The sequence below is a fragment of the Scyliorhinus canicula genome, chromosome 2, assembly GCF_902713615.1.
Source record: "Scyliorhinus canicula chromosome 2, sScyCan1.1, whole genome shotgun sequence".
NCBI lineage: Eukaryota > Metazoa > Chordata > Chondrichthyes > Carcharhiniformes > Scyliorhinidae > Scyliorhinus > Scyliorhinus canicula.
Genome location: NC_052147.1, coordinates 3,093,392 through 3,106,643, shown reverse-complemented (window position 1 = coordinate 3,106,643; position 13,252 = coordinate 3,093,392). Strand labels below are relative to the sequence as shown.

Sequence of the window (13,252 nt, the reverse complement as noted above, 5' to 3'; positions counted from 1 at the left end):
CCTCCTCCCCGGCGCCATCCCCCTCCTTCCTCTCCCTCCCACACAGCCGGATCACTCCACACGCCTGGGACCGGGCCCAGCGCCCGGCGCGCCGCCGTCCGGCACGAAATCCGCAGCAGCGAGAACATGGCGGCGCCGGCTGGAGAGCGGAGCGGACTGGGGGCGGGGCTAGGAGCTGGGGGCGGGGCTGGGGCGGGGCTGGCAGCCAGGGGGCGGGGCCGGCTGGAGAGCGGAGCGGACTGGGGGCGGTGCTGAGGCTGGGGGCGGGGCTAGGGGCTGGGGGCGGGGCTAGGGCTGGGGGCGGGCTAGGGGCTGGGGGCGGGGCTGGGGGCCAGGGGGCGGGGCTGGGCAGCCAGGGGGCGGGGCTGGGCGGGGGGCGGGGCTGGGCGGACTGGGGGCGGGGCTAGGGGCCAGGGGGCGGGTTGGCGGCCAGGGGGCCAGGGCGGCGCCGGTGGGAGCGGAACGGACTGGGGCGGGGCTAGGGCTGGGGGCGGGGCGGGGCCAGGGGGCGGGGCTGGGCCCACGGGCGCGGGCTAGGGCCTGGGGCGGCGCCGGCTGGAGAGCGGAACGGACTGGGCGGGGCTAGGGGCTGGGGGCGGGGCTGGGGGCCAGGGGGCGGGGCTGGGCAGCCACGGGGCGGGGCTAGGGCCTGGGGGCGGCGCCGGCTGGAGAGCGGAGCGGACTGGGGGCGGGGCTGGGGCGGGGCTGGTGGCCAGGGGGCGGGGCTGGGCAGCCAGGGGGCGGGGCTGGGGGGGGGAGCGGACTGGGGGCGGGGTGTGAGTGAGTGTCTGGGAGCGGGCTGGGCAGCCACGGGGCGGGGCTAGGGCCTGGGGGCGGCGCCGGCTGGAGATGGAGCGGACTGGGGGCGGGGCTGGGGTCTGGGGGCGGGTCTGGGGGCCAGGGGGCGGGGCTGGGCAGCCAGGGGGCGGGGCTTGGCAGCCTGGGGGCGGAGCGGACTGGGGGCGGGGCTGGGCAGCCAGGGAGTGGAGCGGGCAGCCAGGGGGCGGGGCGGACAGACTGGGGGCGGGGCGGGGCAGACAGACTGGGGGCGGGGCGGCCCGTCTGGGGATGGGGCGGGCAGTCTGGGGGAGGGGCAGGCGGACAGCTTGGGGGAAGGACGTGATTGGACCGCGCAGAGTCAATCAGTGCGGGGGGAAGGGTGCTAGGGCAGGGTTTCTATTTCCGGGGTCAGACCGGCGAGGTCAGGGCTTGTAGTGACAGGTAGGGAGAGGGTGTGATCCTGGGTTCCCCTCCCCACCCCCCTCCTCCCGGTGTAGGGATCTGCCGCCCTGTCAGCCCCACTCAGTCAGCAGGAGGCCATTCAGCCCCTTCAGCCAGTCAACCTGACAATGCTGAGCAGCACAGGAGGAGGCCGTTCGGCCCATCAGTCACCTGCTGCCCACGCAGCAACAGTGGCTCACCCAGGGCCACCTCCTGAGGACGGTCCCCGGCTCTGGGTCACTGTCTGTGTGGAGTTTGCACATTCTCCCCGTGTCTGTGTGGGCCTAACCCCCACAACCCAAAGATGTGCAGGGTAGGCGGATTGGCCATGCTAAATTGCCCCTTACTTGGAAAAAATGAATTGGGTACTCTAAATTTATTTTAAAAATTAAAGTTGCCCATCCAATTCCCTTCTCAAGCCACATCTCGGGCAGTGCATTCCAAATCCCAGCTACTCACTGTGTTTAAAATATATGTTCCTCATGCCGCCATTTGCTTCTCTGACAGTCCCCACACCCTCTGGGGTGTGATCCTGCACCATTGGGAAGATGTTTCCCTGTCTGCTCCATTCACATAGATCCCTATTTGTGATTTTAAAAACATTGTCAAATCTCCTCTCCACATTCTCTTTTGAGGAGAACAATCCCAGCGTCTCCAATCTATACAATAATAATAGCTTATTGTCACAAGTATGCTTCAATGAAGTTACTGTGAAAAGTCGCTAGCTGCCACATTCCGGCGCCTGCTCAGGGAGACTGGAACGGGAATTGAACCCGCACTGCTGCCGTGTTCTGCATTACAAGCCAGCTGTTTAGCCCACTGTGCTAAACCAGCCCCTCCTGACTCATCTTGTGAAATTTCTTCATGGGTCTTTCTGCCCCCTGACAAGAGTTGCTGATCTGTATCTTAACTCCACCTTCTCGCCTTCGCCTCCTCGCCCACAACGAGGAGCAAAAATATATCAATTTCAGATTTTAAAGTATTAATTAAGGTAGTATCTACCACTTTCAGACTTAGGAACATAGGAATTAGGAGCAGAAGTAGGCAATTCAGCCCTTCGAGCCTGCTCCGCCATTCAATCAGATCACGGCTACAGGCACAGGTAGACAGGGTGGTGAAGAAGACATTCAGCATGCTCGGGATTATTGGGCAGAACATTGAATACAGGAGTTGGGACGTCTTGTTGAAGTTGTACAAGACAGTGGTCAGACCACACATGGAATTCTGGTCACCCTATTATAGGAAGGATATTGTTAAACTAGAAAGAGGACAGAAGAGATTTACGAGGATGCTACCAGGACTTGATGGTCTGAGTTATAAGGAGAGCCTCAATAGGCTGGGACTTTTTTACCCCTGAAGCGTAGGAGGCTTAGGGGTGATCTTATAGAGGTCTATAAAGTAAAGAGGAGCATAGATAAGGTAGATAGTCAACATCTTTTCTCAAAGGTAGAGGAGTCCAGAACTAGAGGGCAGAGGTTTAAGGTGAGAGGGGAGAGATACAAAAGAAACCAGAGGGGAAATTTCTTCACACACAGGGTGGTGAGCATCTGGAACGGGCTGGCAGAGGCAGTGGTAGAGGCGGGTACAATTTTGTCCTTTAAAAAACAGTTAGACAGTTACATGGGCAGAGTGGGTACAGAGGGATATGGGCCAAATGCGGCAAGTGGGACTAGCTTAGTGATAGAAACTGGGCGGCATGGACAAGCTGGGCCGAAGGGCCTGTTTCTATGCTGTAAACATCAATGACTCTATGACTGATCCCTTCCTGGTCTCAAATCCACCTCCCAACCTGTTGCCCATATCCCTTAACCCATTTTTAAAATCAGAAATATATCAGTCTCCCTCTTGAAAACATTTAATGATTCTGACTCCACCGCACTATGGGGCAGCAAGTTCCAAAAATTCACCACCCTCTGTGAGAGGTAGTTCCTCATCTCGGTTCTAAATCTACCACCTCTCAACCTATACCTATGACCTCTTGTTCTAGATTGCTGCACAAGGGGGAACATTTGGTCTGTGTTTACTTTATTAATCCCTTTTAGGATTTTATACACCTCAATCAGATCCCCTCTCATCCTTCTAAACTCCAGCGAGTATGAGCCCAACCTGTTTAATCCTTCCTTGTACGTCAACCCTTTCATCCCCGGGTTCAATCTGGTGAACCTCCTCTGAACTGCCTCCAATGCCACCCCCATCCTTCCTCAAATAAGGAGACCAAAACTGGACACAATACTCCAGATGTGGTCTCACCGACACCTCTTCTCTACTTTATACTCCAGTCCCATTCACATTCCATTTGCCTTTTTAATTACACACTGTACCTGCAAACGACTTTCTGTGATTTATGAACAAAGACACCCAGATCCCTCTGCCCAGATCCCTCTGCCCAGATCCCTCTGCCCAGATCCCTCTGCCCAGATCCCTCTGCCCAGATCCCTGGGCCCAGATCCCTCTGCCCAGATTCCTGGGCCCAGATCCCTCTGCCCAGATCCCTCTGCCCGGATCCCTCTGCCCGGATCCCTCTGCCCGGATCCCTCTGCCCAGATCCCTCTGCCCAGATTCCTGGGCCCAGATCCCTCTACCCAGATCCCTCTACCCAGATCCCTCTGCCCAGATCCCTCTGCCCGGATCCCTCTGCCCGGATCCCTCTGCCCAGATCCCTCTGCCCAGATCCCTGGGCCCAGGTTCCTCTGCTCAGATCCCTCTGCCCAGATCCCTCTGCCCAGATCCCTCTGCCCAGATCCCTCTGCCCAGATCCCTCTGCACAGACGCATTTTGAATCTGCTTTCGACTTCGATAATAATTTGCCTATTTTTTCGGTCCAAATGGTTAACCTCACACTGATCCACATTAAACTCCATCTGCCACACTTTGTCCCAATCTCCTAGCCTATCTATAACCGTCTGTAAAATCTGTACCTCCTCTTCACTGCCTGCTTTCCCACCTATTTTAGTATCTTCCACAAACTGTTACACTCTGTCCCTGCTTGCAGATCATTTATATAGATTGTGAATAGTTGAGGTCCGAGGACTGACCCCTGCGACAGCCCGCTAGTTACAGTTCACCAGCCAGAGAAGGACCCATTTAACCAGATCCTCTGCTTTGTCATCAGCCGATCCTCAATCCAATCTAGTATTCCAGCTCCAACCCCTTGCCATCTCGCCTTCTGGATCAATCATGCGTCGCCTTCCTTGTCAAACGCACTTGGTGTGCAGTCCCTCCTAACCTCTCCCGTGAATGGCATGGCTCTGATTTTAAGATTATGTCACCTTGCTCTGCATTCCATCATGGGGGGGGGGGGGGGGGCGGCTAACGACCCAGTCAATTCCTTTTAAAACCCTTAACAACCACAGATTTATGATTCTTGGTAATACTAACTCTTTAGGCTTGCAGACCTTGGTTCCGTTTCCAAGCTCTCAGCTCACTCATCTCGTAGGTTGAAGGGCCACTCCAGAGTCTGGAGCACAGAATCAGCTTCTACTGCAGCAATCCCTCAACAACCCAACCATGGTAAGTGCCAACCAATAAATATTTGAGATCATGTTCTTGTGCCCGAAGAAGGAAGATCCGAGGCACTATCCCTACCCCGGTGCTGACCTAACTGTGGCTCAGTGAATAGCTCTCTCAATTCAAAGAACAAAGAAAGAACAATTCCACCGACCTTTGTGTCGTCTGCAAACTTACTAATCAGACCAGTTACATTTTCCTCCAAATCATTTATATATACTACAAACAGCAAAGGTCCCAGCACTGATCCCTGCGGAACACCACTAGTCACAGCCCTCCAATTAGAAAAGCACCCTTCCATTGCTACTCTCTGCCTTCTATCACCGAGCCAGTTCTGTATTCACCTTGCCAGCTCACCCCTGATCCCGTGTGACTCCACCTTTTGTACCAGTCTACCATGAGGGACCTTGTCAAAGGCCTTACTGAAGTCCATATAGACAACATCCACTGCCCTACCTGCATCAATCATCTTTGTGACCTCTTCGAAGAACTCTATCAAGTTAGTGAGACACCACCTCCCCTTCACAAAACCATGCTGCCTGTCACTAATACTAATTCAGACAGAAGGTCTCCGGTTCAAGCACCACTCCTCTTGGGTATGTAATCCAGTGCTGCCGTTGCAGTAATGAGGGAGTGCTCAGATGTTAAACTGAGTCTCCATCTGCCCTCTTTTACAGGATGAGCAGGGAGTTTGCCCTATGACCTGCTTGACATTTATCCATCAGAATTGGCTACAATTGGTGATCTTGCAGTGTGTAAATCTATGCAGCATTTTCTACATTATAACCGTGAATGTAGGTCAAAAGTACGTCATTGACTAAAGCACTTGGCGATATTCTAAAGGCTGAAAGGAATTATAAAAAATGGAAGTTCCTTTTTCCTGACCAAACTCTTTAAAGTGCACTTGAGATATACACTTTCATTGCAATAAAATTATAATTTTTAAAAAGCGGCATGGCGGTACAGTGGTTAGCACTGCTGTCTCACAGCTCCAGGGTCCCAGGTTCAATTCTGGCCTCGGGTGATTGTCTGTGCGGAGTCTGCACGTTCTCCTCGTGTCTACGTGGGTTTCCTCCGGGTGCTCCGGTTTCCTCCCACAGCCCAAAGATGTGCAGGTTGGGTGGATTGGCCGCGCTAAATTGCCCTTAGTGTCCAAAGGTTAAGTGGGCTTACGAGGATGGGGTAGAGGTGTGGGTTTGAGTAGGATGCTCTATCAAGGGCCAGTGTAGACTTGATGGGCCGAATGGCCTCCTTCTGCACTGTAAAAACGTGATAACTCCATCACATTAGCTCCTTGGCTGGCTTTGCTGCCTTGGTAACATGCTGAGCTATCTTGAACTTATCTGTATTTTTAATGTCCCACAAACACTGGGTCAATATAATGCATGATCTAGTCCCAGAGTTTAATACTTGGTTAGTGCTGAGGCCTCGAAATTAGTCCAATTAGGTCCACCCACTTGGCATTCACAAAAACCTACAGGAGTTGCCCACTTCTTATCACTATCACTGGGTGTGGAATGAAATGAAATGAAAATGAAAATTGCTTATTGCCACAAGTGGGCTTCTATGAAGTTGCTGTGAAAAGTCCCTAGTCGCCACATTCCGACGCCTGTTCGGGGAGGCTGCCTGATCCTCTTGTGTCTCTGTAAAGGGAGCATTCAAAGTATCCCTCACGGATGGGAAGGGAGGGGACTGGGGACTGGGAATATCACTTTAGTTTGATCTGTTGAGTTGTCGTTAAAGTTTGGGTTTTTTCTTACAGCAATGCCCCTTTAAGAAGGAAGCACTAATTATCTCAATAGGTTAAAACATCTGATTGGTTAGCACTATTCCCCACAGCTCCAGGGTTCTGGGTTCGATTCCCGGCTTGCATCACTGTCTGTGCGGAGTCTGCACGTTCTCCCCGTGTCTGCGTGGGTTCCTCCGGGTGCTCCGGTTTCCTCCCACAAGTCCCGAAAGACGTGCTGTTAGGTGAATTGGACATTCTGAATTCTCCCTCTGTGTACCCGAACAGGCGCCGGAATGTGGCGACTAGGGGATTCTCATAGTAACTTCATTGCAACGTTAATGTGACAATAATAAATATTATTATAAAGGCAGTAGAAGAAAAGAGAAAAAAAGTTTTTTTTTAAGAAGAATGAAGGGAGCAGAGACTGGGACCTGGTTTGATGATATGGGATTTTTCAACAGCATTTGCAGCCATGTTGATAATTTGTGTGCTGGGTGGGTAATGGGTTCATCTCTGCGTGGGAGTTTCCTACTGACATTGTGCTCACTCATTCTGCACAGAGAGTGAGCAATGTGTACACCACCACATACCACTGACAATTACCCCTGACTCACGCCTGCAAATCACCTGAGGACTCCTGTTGTCACGGAGATGCTGGCTTCACCAGTGCCTTCATCGATCTCCAGACAGGAAGAGCAAAGTGTTCCAGTCCCACATATTGTTGGTAAAACGAGAGCACTGTTCTGTCAGACACTGAAGGCTGGTACATGTCTTTTCAGTACTGTGTCCCACAGGAGGTGGCTGTTGGTGATTTTACAAGATTGTGATGGACCTATATCTTAACTCTATTGATAAGCGTCCCTTTATATCCTTACCCCAACAAAAGAAATGCTTCTGTCTAACATACTTGTTGTTTGCTGGGTGCTTTTCTTTTGGGTACCATATTTTCACAGGAGAGAAAGATGTCTCTGCCTGAGGAAGACTTTCAGCTATCCGTACAGTGACTCCGGTTCCCCTGATACTTTTGGCAATTTCTGATTACTTCTCCCTGGAAAGATCTTAGTACAACAGATAAAAATGCTGCTTTAATTTAACATTTGAAGAGATGAGCTCACTGGCTGGTGTACATTAGATCCAGACAAAAAATGTTGTAAATGGGGCCTGTGTAACATTTCACCTTCACATAACAGAAGTTGTTTAAACCTTGAGCAGGGTCTAGCTGGGTGAGACTCATGAACATAGAACATTACAGCGCAGTACGGGCCCTTCGGCCCTCGATGCTGCGCCGACCTGTGAAACCATCTGAAGCCTATCTGACCTACACTATTCCATTTTCATCCATATGTCTATCCAGTGACCACTTAAATGCCCTTAAAGTTGGCGAGTCTACTACTGTTGCAGGCAGGGCGTTCCACACCCCTACTACTCTCTGAGTAAAGAAACTGCCTCTGACATCTGTCCTATATCTACTACCCCTCAATTTAAAGCTATGTCCCCTTGTGTTGGTCATCACCGAGGAAAAAGACTCTCACTGTCCACCCTATCTAACCCTCTGACTATCTTATATGTCTCTATTAAGTCACCTCTCAGCCTTCTCTCTAACGAAAACAACCTCAAGTCCCTGAGCCTTTCCTCGTAAGACCTTCCCTCCATACCAGGCAACATCCTAGTAAATCTCCTCTGAACCCTCTCCAAAGCTTCCACATCCTTCCTATAATGTGGTGACCAGAACTGCACGCAGTACTCCAGGAGCGGCCGCACCAGAGTTATGTACAGCTGCAGCATGACCTTGTGGCTCCGAAACTCAATCCCCCTGCTTATAAAGGCTAGCACACCATATGCCTTCTTAACAGCCCTATTAACCTGGGTGGCAACTTTCAGGGATTTATGTACCTGGATGCCGAGATCTCTCTGTTCATCTACACTACCAAGAATCTTGCCATTAGCCCAGTACTCTGCATTCCTGTTACTCCTTCCAAAGTGAACCACCTCACACTTTTCCGCATTAAACTCCATCTGCCACCTCTCAGCCCAGCTCTGCAGCTTATCTATGTCCCTCTGTATCCTATAACATCGTTCAGCAACATCATTCACAAGAGCTGTGTGAGTTTGCATATCTGTGCTGGCAACAATGGCATTTAAGTGGTCACTGGATAGACATATGGATGAAAATGGAATAGTGTAGGTCAGATAGGCTTCAGATGGTTTCACGGGTCGGCGCAACATCGAGGGCCGAAGGGCCCGTACTGCGCTGTAATGTTCTAATGTTCTAACACGTAGCTTTACCTCCCCTCCTTTCTCGACGACTCCACTGTGCTAATTAATTGCATCGCCTGTTTGACAGCTGGACTGGAAATTTCCTCCAGTTAAATATCAGGGAGACTAAAGCAGTTGCCTTCTGTTTCCACCACAAACTGCCTTTCCTAGCTGCCGGTCGCACCGTCTCTGGCAACTGTTTGATTCTGAACCAGGCCGTTCCCAACCTTGGTACGATGTGTGACCCTGAAATGAGCTTCTGACCACTTTACCGCACCATCATTAGGGCCCCCTCTTTCAACCTCTGTATCACATCTGACTTGCTGCTGAAACCCTCATCCATCCACTGTTACCGCTGGACTTGATCATTCCATCACATTCACAGCCAGCTTCCTACATCCTACCCTCCATAAAATTGGGCTTATCGAACATTCTGTTACCCAGGTCCTTACTTACTATTCACCCCTGTACTCGCTGACCTGCACTGGCACGCGGTCTCAATTTTCAAATGATCATCCTTGTTTTCAATTCCTCCTTGGCCTTGCTGCTCCCCAAAATCCTCTGGGATATCTGTGCACCCTTAATTCTGGCCTCTTGAGAATTCCCGATTTTAATCTCTCCACCACTGGTGCCTTTCCGCTACCTAGGTATGCAAAGGGGCTGCCAAGAGGTACAGACAGGTTAGGGGCGGGCAGCAAAGTGGCAGGTGTAGTGTGATGCGGGGAAAGAAGAGATTGGCTTTGGTAATAAGAGAAAAGCAGAACATTTTTCTAAAGGGGAGAAACTTGTAAACGTTCAGGGAGTCCTGGCTGAGCTCGTACAAGGAACACGGAAAGTTAACATGCAGGTGAAGCAAGCAATTGGGAAGTTAAATGGCATGTTGGCCTTTATTGCAGGGGATTGGAGTGCAAGAACAAGGAAATAGGACATTGCTGAAACCAGAGCTGTGTACAATTTTGTTTCCATATCAAAGGATGGATATACATGCCCTGAACGTGGTACAAAGGCGGTTCACTAGATTGATCTCTGGGGTGAGGGGTTGCCTATGATGAGAGGCTGAGTAAATTAGGTACATTTTTTCTGGAGTTTAGGAGAATGAAAGGTGATCTCATTGAATCAAACAAGATTCTGAAGGGGTTTGACAGGGTCGACACTGAGAGGCTGTTTCTGCTCCCAGAGGGTTTGACAGGGTCGACACTGAGAGGGTGTTTCTGCTCCCAGAGGGTTTGACAGGGTCGGTACTGAATGTTTCTGCTCCCAGAGGGTTTGACAGGGTTGGTACTGAGAGGCTGTTTCTGCTCCCAGAGGGTTTGACAGGGTCGGTACAGAATGTTTCTGCTCCCAGAGGGTTTGACAGGGTCGGTACAGAATGTTTCTGCTCCCAGAGGGTTTGACAGGGTCGGTACTGACTGTTTCTGCTCCCAGAGGGTTTGACAGGGTCGACACTGAGAGGGTGTTTCTGCTCCCAGAGGGTTTGACAGGGTCGGTACTGACTGTTTCTGCTCCCAGAGGATTTGACAGGGTCGGTACTGAATGTTTCTGCTCCCGGAGGGTTTGACAGGGTCGGTACTGAGAGGCTGTTTCTGCTCCCAGAGGGTTTGACAGGGTCGGTACTGAATGTTTCTGCTCCCAGAGGGTTTGACAGGGTCGGTACTGAATGTTTCTGCTCCCGGAGGTTTTGACAGGGTCGGTACTGAGAGGCTGTTTCTGCTCCCAGAGGGTTTGACAGGGTCGGTACTGAATGTTTCTGCTCCCAGAGGGTTTGACAGGGTCGGTACTGAATGTTTCTGCTCCCAGAGGGTTTGACAGGGTCGGTACTGAGAGGCTGTTTCTGCTCCCAGAGGGTTTGACAGGGTCGACACTGAGAGGGTGTTTCTGCTCCCAGAGGTTTGACAGGGTCGGTACTGAATGTTTCTGCTCCCAGAGGGTTTGACAGGGTCGGTACTGAATGTTTCTGCTCCCAGAGGGTTTGACAGGGTCGGTACTGAATGTTTCTGCTCCCAGAGGTTTGACAGGGTCGGTACTGAGAGGCTGTTTCTGCTCCCAGAGGATTTGACAGGGTCGGTACTGAATGTTTCTGCTCCCGGAGGGTTTGACAGGGTCGGTACTGAATGTTTCTGCTCCCGGAGGGTTTGACAGGGTCGGTACTGAGAGGCTGTTTCTGCTCCCAGAGGGTTTGACAGGGTCGGTACTGAATGTTTCTGCTCCCGGAGGGTTTGACAGGGTCGGTACTGAATGTTTCTGCTCCCAGAGGGTTTGACAGGGTCGGTACTGAATGTTTCTGCTCCCAGAGGGTTTGACAGGGTCGGTACTGAATGTTTCTGCTCCCAGAGGTTGACAGGGTCGGTACTGAGAGGCTGTTTCTGCTCCCAGAGGATTTGACAGGGTCGACACTGAGAGGCTGTTTCTGCTCCCAGAGGGTTTGACAGGGTCGGTACTGAATGTTTCTGCTCCCAGAGGGTTTGACAGGGTCGGTACTGAATGTTTCTGCTCCCAGAGGTTTGACAGGGTCGGTACTGAATGTTTCTGCTCCCGGAGGGTTTGACAGGGTCGGCATTGAGAGGCTGTTTCTGCTCCCAAAGGGTTTGACAGGGTCGGGTACTGATGTTTCTGCTCCCAGAGGGTTTGACAGGGTCGGTACTGAATGTTTCTGCTCCCAGAGGTTTGACAGGGTCGGTACTGAGAGGCTGTTTCTGCTCCCAGAGGGTTTGACAGGGTCGACACTGAGAGGCTGTTTCTGCTCCCAGAAGGTTTGACAGGGTCGGTACTGAATGTTTCTGCTCCCAGAGGGTTTGACAGGGTCGGTACTGAATGTTTCTGCTCCCAGAGGGTTTGACAGGGTCGGTACTGAGAGGCTGTTTCTGCTCCCAGAGGGTTTGACAGGGTCGGTACTGAATGTTTCTGCTCCCAGAGGGTTTGACAGGGTCGGTACTGAATGTTTCTGCTCCCAGAGGGTTTGACAGGGTCGGTACTGAATGTTTCTGCTTCCAGAGGGTTTGACAGGGTCGGTACTGAATGTTTCTGCTCCCAGAGGGTTTGACAGGGTCGGTACTGAATGTTTCGGCTCCCGGAGGGTTTGACAGGGTCGGTACTGAATGTTTCTGCTCCCGGAGGGTTTGACAGGGTCGGCACTGAGAGGCTGTTTCTGCTCCCAGAGGGTTTGACAGGGTCGACACTGAGAGGCTGTTTCTGCTCCCAGAGGGTTTGACAGGGTCGACACTGAAAGGCTGTTTCTGCTCCCAGAGGGTTTGACAGGGTCGGTACTGAATGTTTCTGCTCCCAGAGATTTTGACAGGGTCGGTACTGAGAGGCTGTTTCTGCTCCCGGAGGGTTTGACAGGGTCGGTACTGAATGTTTCTGCTCCCAGAGGTTTGACAGGGTCGGTACTGAATGTTTCGGCTCCCGGAGGGTTTGACAAGGTCGGTACTGAGAGGCTGTTTCTGCTCCCAGAGGGTTTGACAGGGTCGGTACTGAATGTTTCTGCTCCCAGAGGGTTTGACAGGGTCGACACTGAGAGGCTGTTTCTGCTCCCAGAGGGTTTGACAGGGTCGGTACTGAATGTTTCTGCTCCCGGAGGGTTTGACAGGGTCGGCACTGAATGTTTCTGCTCCCGGAGGGTTTGACAGGGTCGGTACTGAATGTTTCTGCTCCCGGAGGGTTTGACAGGGTCGGTACTGAGAGGCTGTTTCTGCTTCCAGAGGGTTTGACAGGGTCGGTACTGAATGTTTCTGCTCCCAGAGGGTTTGACAGGGTCGACACTGAGAGAGTGTTTCTGCTCCCAGAGGGTTTGACAGGGTCGACACTGAGAGGGTGTTTCTGCTCCCAGAGGGTTTGACAGGGTCGGTACTGAATGTTTCTGCTCCCAGAGGGTTTGACAGGGTCGGTACTGAGATGCTGTTTCTGCTCCCGGAGGGTTTGACAGGGTTGGTACTGAATGTTTCTGCTCCCGGAGTGTTTGACAGGGTCGGTACTGAATGTTTCTGCTCCCGGAGGGTTTGACAGGGTCGGTACTGAATGTTTCTGCTCCCAGAGGGTTTGACAGGGTCGGTACTGAATGTTTCTGCTCCCGGAAGGTTTGACAGGGTCGGGTACTGAATGTTTCTGCTCCCAGAGGGTTTGACAGGGTCGGTACTGAATGTTTCTGCTCCCAGAGGGTTTGACAGGGTCGGTACTGAGAGGCTGTTTCTGGTGGCTGGAGGATCGAGAACTTGGGAGAATGGTCTCAGGATTTAGGACTGAGAGGAGGAGAAATTTCTTCACGTCGAGTTGTGAATCTCTGGAATTCTCAATCCCAGAGTCTTGTGAATGCTTAATTGTTGAGTATATTCATTGCTCCGTTAGACAGATTTTTGATCTCTCGGAATCGACGGAAATGGGCATCAGATGGGAAAGTGGAATTGATGCAGAAGAGCTGACATAATCGTTTTGAATGGGAGAGCAGGCTCGAGGGACCGAATGGCCTACTCATTGAGACATTGAAAATAAAAGCCAACCATTCAGCTCTTCGAGCCTGCATCGTCATTCATTACGGTCCTGGCT

The 13,252-nt window shown here is 52.0% G+C and overlaps 1 protein-coding gene and 1 non-coding gene across 2 annotated transcripts in view; both read left to right on the top strand.

Annotated features, from left to right (window-relative positions):
- Positions 1 to 1,181: 1,181 nt before the first annotated feature.
- The window catches only part of gstz1 (glutathione S-transferase zeta 1), a 39,428-nt gene continuing 27,357 nt past the window's right edge, over positions 1,182 to 13,252 (top strand). The window contains exons 1-2 of the mRNA XM_038821967.1: positions 1,182 to 1,221; positions 4,607 to 4,731. Coding sequence (XP_038677895.1) covers positions 4,729 to 4,731 — 3 coding nt within the window. The 5' untranslated portion in view covers positions 1,182 to 1,221; positions 4,607 to 4,728. The remainder of the gene's footprint in view (positions 1,222 to 4,606; positions 4,732 to 13,252) is intronic.
- On the top strand, positions 6,966 to 7,228 carry LOC119962515. Its single transcript, XR_005459892.1, has one exon.